Below are 8253 nucleotides of genomic sequence, written 5' to 3' on the forward strand. Positions count from 1 at the left end.
TCCCCGCCTGCGGCCTTTGCCTAATTCGGGTGTTTTGTCCGAAAAATTAAACTACGGGGGGTGGGTGAGAAGTGTTCACAACAAAGGTTAAGGGTTCAATCTGACTTGAAGTCGGATTGAATATCAGTAGATTTGAGGATATTGAAAATATTTAAAAGACTTAATAAAATCTAAAAAGAATTACAAAGTTGAGGGATACAATAGAAAGGGTCAAAGGAAGAAAATTTATATGAAAAGAAACATGCATACAGTCGTGAACTGACTTGAAGTCAGATTTCAAAAAGATATTAATTACATTGATATCTACAAAATGCATTTAAAACAAAAATGATAAACCATATTAGATGAAAGAAAAATTGAAGTTGAACGGTTCCATTTTGTGTCGAATTTTGAGATGTCTCGAATACGACTTCAAGCTGAAAAAGCAGGGTTGTGACCTACTCGTTTTTAGATAGGCTTACTTCGACGGTCCTGTGTTAGAACATTTAATACACATGTAGGTCAGGTTCTTTTTCGACTCTTCGTGCCACAATTTCCAATGTTCGTGTGTGCTCGCCAGTGAATGTAGCGCACCGCTCTTTCCACAGTTCACAACTGGGCAAGCGTAGGGTGAAGAAACTCCATATCCACAGAATGGTCTCATGTTTTGATCTATCACCATCTTCAACGATTGAAAAGTTGAAAACACATCAACCATGGTATTCTTTTGTAGAAATTCACGTCTTTCTTGGTGTGTCAGAGGGACCGGAGCACATTTACGCCAGTTATCGATATTGATCTCATCACATAACGTTATGATTTCGGCGGGATCCATCGAAGACAAACGAGCCAAGGATTCGTCCGGTTTCTGCAAGTTTACCAGTATTGACTTCAAGTCGGATTTTTGAAAATCCACAAAACAATACCGAGGACTTCGAACGAATGTAGATATTGACATTGGTTGGATTCACTTCTTCGAAATCGCTCTTGGTTGAAGCCAATTCGCCATAAATGGCACTCTGCCAATCTAAGGCTGTGGTGTGAGCAAATGTAACCGGGTGCAGCGCAAGACTTCGTGAGAGATTGCTAAATTTTCAAAAGTTTCTGACTTCAAGTCATAAAAATACTTACCTCAAGTATCTGTCCACTTGAGCGGATTTCCACTGAGTTCCACTGAGCAAGTTTGATCGTAGTGCTTGCAATGGAATATCTCTCTGTGGGTCTCCTCGTGTCACAATGCCTTGGATGACATCTCTCGCATATCCACTTCTAAAACGACAAACTTTTTGTCAATCTGACTAGAAGTCAGATTCGAATACCTGTAACTTCGAGACGAGAACAGAGCCGGTGGAATTTTGAGTGATTTTGCCACCAAAGAGAGAGCATTATGAACATTACGCATTTGACCAGGTAGCAAGTTGTGATATTTGTTGGATTCTCGGAACAGAGGTGTATCACTGAAGGATGTTATAGTTGAGTACATACATTCCAAACTAACTTCAATTCGCTCTTTCGCACTGTCAGCTCGATTTCTTCCCCAGATTCGGCCAGTTCACCGTAGTCGCAAAAATATTGTTCTGCGCGTGTCGTGCCAACTAAGCACGATAGCATGGCAAGAACCACTGCCACGTTCAGGCTCCAGTCTTCACCATTATCCGAAGATACCAGGGGATACTCGCAGCCAATCGATTTTGGAGAAAATACTTCTGTTCCGTTCATCTTGGAATGGGTGATGTTAATGGACGCTCTCAATCGAATAGAGCCAGCTGGATCACCGTCGCGTTTTCTTCGCCTCCAAACTCGCAAATCAGAGCCTTTCAAACCGTCAAATGCGAAAAGGACATCGTCGTCATCATTATCATCGTCAGCTTTATCTTCAACTTCACTTTCGTCAAAACCATCGAAACTTGAACGGCTACTGCTTGGATGTGGCGATTTCTCAGTGGATTTGGCGTCTGAAAAAGCAATTTGCCTTCAAGTCAGATTCGAGATACTTTTCTACCGGAAACTGGAGGGAATGAGTTTCGTACTGATCCAATTCGAACTCCGAGTCCGCCTAAAAGTAACGCTAGAATCCAAGATTGTAAGCCGAACATTGAAGAGACGCCGTCTGATTTTTTCATTAGTCGAATCGTGTCCGAAAAACTGAGTGAGCTTTTCGATATATCCAAACGACCGCCTTTCATTTTTTCCGTCACCTTTACAACGCTTCTGAGATCATCATCAGAATTTAAACAAAAAGCTTGAAGCTACAAATACTACCTGACAACCCTCCAAATAGATCTTGATTCTTCGGTTGGCGATCGGTCACTGCTTGGCTCAATGACTCCCACATAAGTCCAAAACGCTAACAAACCTCGAATGGTCGTCATAAGCGTGTTGGTCTCTTTAACCTGCACGCGGGCTGAAAATGTATTAATTNTACTTCATGTCAGAACTATTGATACTCACCTTAACACCATTTGTGGCAACCACTTTGCTAGATGAAACTCGTACGGGTGGCACTCGCTCAAACCAACAAAAAAATTCACCGACAAGATTCGCTTTTTCAACCGTCGTCATTCTCTTCACCCTCTCCATCTCATAATCGCACTGAGGAACCGATGGTCTTTCCTTGACTTTGTTACGACGTAATGTCATGAACGAAAAAAAGTGAACGGTTGCAGAAGCCGCCTTCCTCAAGGTCTCGTCCGAAACACTCGAAATTCTGATGGCTTGCATAAAGGGACAGTTTTCACCACTCATTGCACCTCTGAACATGACATGGAATTCCAAGCGGTCCTGAAGTTTAATATTGATTTGCTTTATTGCAAATGTGTAATCTGACTTCAAGTCATATAAAATTCTTACAGGTAACAAGTCAATAGGATATTTGGGATCCTTCGAATTGCTTCGCGCTTGATGTGTTGCGTCAAAAAAATTCAGAAACTTGTTGATTGTCTCACACTTCAGCTTCAGAAGGCTTTTGAGGCTCATCGATTTCAATAGTGTCGTTCGCGGTTCATCGTCTTCTTCGTCTTCTTCGTGGTAATTTCTGTTGTTGTTGTTGTTGTTGGTGGATGTGGATGGCGTACAGTCAACCAGTGCAGAGAACACGGCCATTCGAGCATTTCTCTTTCTCACCAGTTCACCGGAATCATCGTCTTCTCCTTGTCGTAAGTTTGTTGCTCTTTTTCTTCTCATTGGAGTTGTTGCACTCATATCTGGAAACATTTCATTCATGAAAAATACGACCACAAGCATGATCTGGCTTGAAGGTAGATTTGATGATATTGAAAATGGATTTAATCAGACTTTCAGTGGGATCATTATACTAAAAATCATGCAAATTATCTGACTTGAAGGCAAATTTCAGCAGCATAAAGGGGGGGGGGGGTTCAATCTGACTTGAAGTCTGATTGAATATCGGGATCAAGGTTGTTAGCCTTTTCAGTAAGTGGGTTAAAGAGAAATACCATCTCCATAATGCCTGGAAAAAACAAATTACGCAGGTTCAAGTTATCTGACTTGAAGGCAAATTTCAGCAGCGTAAAGGGGGGGGGGTTCAATCTGACTTGAAGTCAGATTGAATATCGGGATTAAGATTTTGGTGCAACTAAAATTTGACTTGAACTGAAATCAGTTTTAGTCAAACTAAAATGAGAGTACACGAAACGAAAAAAAATGAGGTGTGAAGAGAATAGCGTGGAGGAGCAAAAAAAAGAAACGACCTCCTCCCAGCAAGACAAATGGCACGAATGACTGAAACAGAGCAGAAATGGCAAGTCTCCGCCCCTTTACCGTATGATGGGTCTCACCACGAAAACGCGTATCTAACTAATAACTGACGTGGCACCTAAAATCTGATTCAAACTACAAATTTGAGTTGAGCTGAAATTTCGAGTTGAACTGAAATATTGATTAAATGTAAACCACCGCTGTTGGCAGCGTTTCTCTAAATGTGACTTCGAGTCACAATTGAATACTCAATTTGGAAGACTAGCCGATATTGCCATTCAAAATAAACAACACACAGCATTATTTTTCAAATTTATTATTTTACTTCACCACCCCCCGACCGGACTTTTACCGGTATCCCCGCCTGCGGCCTTTGCCTAATTCGGGTGTTTTGTCCGAAAAATTAAACTACGGGGGGTGGGTGAGAAGTGTTCACAACAAAGGTTAACAATTAACAACATATCTAGAAAATGGGTTAAAAAACAACAAAAACTTCAACTACTAGCTAATTCCAGTGGCGCTTCAAAGCAAAGATTGGCTTGTTTAGAATCTGCTTCTTGGATCCCTCGCTCTTTATGAATACCATAGGAATCTTGGTGCACGCCGTTTTCTCCACGACTTCTGGTTCTGGTAGCACTCGCTCTCCAAAACAAGTGTAGAAGGTTGATTCTGGGCCATTCCATCCAGTTTTGCTAATTACTCCTTTTCGAACACGATCTGCCTCACCAAACTCTGACAAAATGGAACAGAGTGTGGAATTGTTTGCACGGAAAACCGCAACTGTCAGCTTCTTGGACAAGATTTTCGACATTTTGGGAATCTGAAAAAAAATTCATATGTAAAAGAATTTAAAAGAAGTTGCCCGCCAAAACTTAGTTTTGGTACCTACGATCATCTCATAATGGCTTTATGTGAATCTACGTGCTTTTCTGCACATTTTGATGCAATGAAAAATTAAATTGTCGCACTGGTTCAAATTTTGCTTATCTGGGAATCTTAGGAATCTGGACGTCACTTTGGGCTGTTTTCTGGGCCCAGAAATCCCAGACTTGGGAACTTTGGACGCGCCAGAAGGGTCGGTTCTAACTTTTAAAATGTTAAATTTATCCATTTGAAGGTCACCCAAATCTGACTTCAAGTCAGGTTTTTGAAGATCTGACTTGAAGTCAGATTGCCGAGATTTGACTTGAAGCCAGTTCTTTAAAATCTGACTTCGGGTCAAATTTCGGAAATCTGACTCCAAGTCAAGTCTTGAAAATGTGGCTTTGAGTCATTGAGTCAATCACTGGAAGGTGGCAGAACTTAAGAGACTCCGCTTATTACAGTTAAAAAAAGGTAACGTACTGTGTCAATAGTCACGAGATAGCCACCATTCGGAACATCGTTCATATGCTCAACCACGGTAATTCCAGCAATTTGAGCTGCAGCTCCAGTCTCCTTGACGTTCACAGTGCCGCCATTCAAGATGATGTCGAGATTGGCGACGAATTTTGCTGCTTTCATTTCACCTTTTGTAACGGACCAGAGCAATTCCGCAGTTCCTGAATCGTTTTCGGTTGAGCATTTCCAGATTACTTCGTGGATTTTAGAACCGGACGGATAAGAGTCGTTTCGAATCGACTCAACAAATGCCTCTTGTGTCAACTGTCTAGATAGGAACATGGCCACTGGGATTCCTTCTGTTCGGCCTCCGCCCATATTCGAGTCAACGAGTCCCAATGTAAGAAGTCGATCAGTTGCTTCAGTCCTTTTGCTCGGATGATTCTTCATGTCGAGTCTGGCCTGCTCATCGTATTCCGCATTCAAAAATTCTAACGCAAGAATAGACGATTCAAATTTGGAAAACTTTCCTTTTGTTCGGTACGCCTCTTTCTTGAATTCCGAAAAGACAGCTTCACGCGTTCTTGAAGAAGCATTTTTCCAATCGAATCGAGCTTGAGCTTGCACTTGTCGACCCAGTTCATTAGCTGCCATCCACATGTTGTTGAACTCCGGTTTGGGAATTTGAAAAAAAGTCAACGGCACCGTCGATTTCAGATCATCATCACTAAGCTCCTTCTGGGCGTGGCACTCTGATAACGCAGCTGTCCTGTGGTTGCCTTCCACAAGAAGAGCTCTGTTGAAGGACTTTCCGGCTAAGAGAAGAATTGGATGATTGGTTGATTGGAAGAGAGCGGTTTTTGGGTGGAATAGTTTCAGGTCATCAACGCGGTTCCAATCGATGGTTCGTAAAAGTTGTCCTTTAAATTGAATCTGAAGGTATTCCTTCAGCGTCACCTCCTTTCCATAGCGTTTGAGGGGACGAAGCTGTTGGAGGGCTTCTGGAAGTGTCTGAAAACGGAAATATTCAAACTAGGCCTGGAGCAAAAAAAATTACCTGTGTCTTTGGACGATTTAGAAGTTCAGCCCATGGCTCTTCTGGACTCTTCTGAAGTACAACCAATGGCTCTACTAGACTATTTGGATGTTCAGATGATGGCGCTTCTGGACTCATTGCAAGCTTAGATGATGTATTCAAAGGCTTCAGGACTTGTCTTTGTGGTGAGAAGAATCTTGGCTTCTAAAAAATTCAACTCTTTAAAATTTGACTTCAAGTCAGAAATGCTCACCTTGACCGCCAACTCGTTTTCATCAACAGTATCGCTCGAGTATTGTCTAATTGGCACTGAACTGGTTCTCTTAGCAGAATGAATAGCACGATCTGCAGAGACTGCTGGCATGGCTCCCTATAAATTTCGAATCTCATCTAATCTGACTTCAAGTCAGATATGCAAACCTCATTTGACAACTCCTGATTGAAGTACAAACGAAGCTGAGCGATGGTGTCGCTGAATGAGGTTGGTGGAAAAGATGGAACCGATTCGCCTTGAGCGACGGTGCCGATTGGATCAACGGGCAGCATCTGAAAGAAATTTTTGAATCTCATCTAATCTGACTTCAAGTCAGATATGCAAACCTCTTCTGCTATCTCCTCAGTTATGGACGACCGAGATGCCTCTTGCTCATTCGGTAGGGTCAATTGAATCGATTCGTCTGGATCGATTGGACTGATTGAAACTCCCGACATTTTCTGAAAAAAAAATTGGTGATTAGACAATGAAATGTGATGGGGATGGTGAGATCCAAATCTGACTTCAGGTCAGATCCAAATCTGACTTCAAGTCAGATTCTGAAGAATTGACTTGAAGCCAATTCATTGAAATCCGACTTCAAGTCAAACCTCTTAATATATACAAACCTCATCTGACATATCGTCAGTCTTCGATGAATGCGAGATTTCTTGAGCGGACTGGTCGATGGAATCATCCGACAACTTTTCTTCATCGAAGGGGGTGATCGATGTGATCGTTTCCTCGTGATGGGAGGTCTCTTGAGAGAGTTGAACGGTGGGAGTATCCGCCATTTGCTGAAAAAAAATTTTTGATTAGACAATGAAATGGGACTGCATGAAACGTAAAGAAATAGGATGTGAAGAGGATAGCGTGGAGGAGAATCTGACTTCAAGTCAGATTTTGAAGATATGAATGGTGTGAAGGTGAATGAATGGTGCGGAGGAGCAAAAAAAAAGAAACGACCTCCTCCCACCAAGACAAATGGCACGAATGACTGGAAGGTGGCAGAAATGACGAGACTCCGCCCCTTTACCGTATGATGGGTCTCACCACGAAAATGCGTATCTAACTTTTAAAATATTACATGTTTCGATTTGAAAGGCATCCAAATCTGACTTCAAGTCAGATTTCCGATATTTGACTTGAAGCCAATTCTTTTAAAAAATTTGAATTCAAGTTAGTTAGGCACAAGTTATTACTCTCGTCCGAAATCAATGCACGTTGCGGCCGAAAATTTACTCAAAATCGCAGATTTCTCAGCCGCCACGTGCATTGACTTCGGACAAGAGTAATAGTTAGGGCAAGTGAAATAAGTGACCTCTTGTTCCGCTGTTTCTTGATGATTTCTGGCGGAAAGACGATGCAATGTGAGTAGCGCTTCCCGTTCTTCCACTTTGGTAATGTCCACAACTTCCAGCTCCGTTTCTTCGTTGAAGAAGGTCACGTGATAACAGGAGAGCAGCTTCACATCCGACTTCCACAACACTATTTCATCGGCGTTTTTGAGTCTTCTCTCAGCAATCAACATTTTCTTTCCGTTCAGTACAATCTGAAAACATCACAATTAATACCAATTCTGATTTCAAGTCAAATTAATTACCATCTCAGAAACTGAACTAGACGTACGAAAAATAATTGATAACTTTGGACTGATCGATACACCATTTGGATCCAGTACATGTTCATTAGTGACCGCATCCACGATAATTCGACCTCTGCCTTTACGAATCATTGTCAATGGACTTTCGCTGGGAATGACAAAGGTTTCAGCATGTCCTAAGTTTCCGAGCCATTCCAAGGTTGGCTCAGTTTCCGATTGCACAACAATTGAGATCAGCTGTCCGGGAACAAATAATCCGGAGACTGTAAAATAAAGAGAATGATGGTGGAAAAAGGAAAACACATGCTCACTTTTCCCATTTTTTAGGTAATCGAATTCCACCAC

The 8253-nt window shown here is 41.8% G+C and overlaps 2 protein-coding genes across 2 annotated transcripts; both read right to left on the reverse strand.

The window, feature by feature from the left end:
* Window positions 1–340: 340 nt before the first annotated feature.
* CBG23548 lies at window positions 341–3180 on the reverse strand (the record flags this gene model as incomplete). The annotated part of the gene is made up of 8 exons (XM_045241035.1): window positions 341–416; window positions 462–847; window positions 906–1065; window positions 1111–1248; window positions 1299–1436; window positions 1478–1698; window positions 1982–2035; window positions 2431–3180. 8 exons carry the CDS (start codon window positions 3178–3180, stop codon window positions 341–343), a joined length of 1923 nt encoding a protein of 640 aa, XP_045097842.1.
* A 1021-nt stretch (window positions 3181–4201) lies between these two features.
* Window positions 4202–8040, reverse strand: CBG23549 (the record flags this gene model as incomplete). The annotated part of the gene is made up of 9 exons (XM_002649041.2): window positions 4202–4516; window positions 5041–6027; window positions 6074–6256; window positions 6306–6422; window positions 6473–6598; window positions 6653–6766; window positions 6935–7102; window positions 7627–7857; window positions 7909–8040. 9 exons carry the CDS (start codon window positions 8038–8040, stop codon window positions 4202–4204), a joined length of 2373 nt encoding a protein of 790 aa, XP_002649087.2.
* Between the last annotated feature and the right edge of the window lie 213 nt (window positions 8041–8253).

This window comes from Caenorhabditis briggsae (assembly GCF_000004555.2).
Source record: "Caenorhabditis briggsae AF16 supercontig from assembly CB4, cb25.fpc4500, whole genome shotgun sequence".
Lineage (NCBI taxonomy): Eukaryota > Metazoa > Nematoda > Chromadorea > Rhabditida > Rhabditidae > Caenorhabditis > Caenorhabditis briggsae.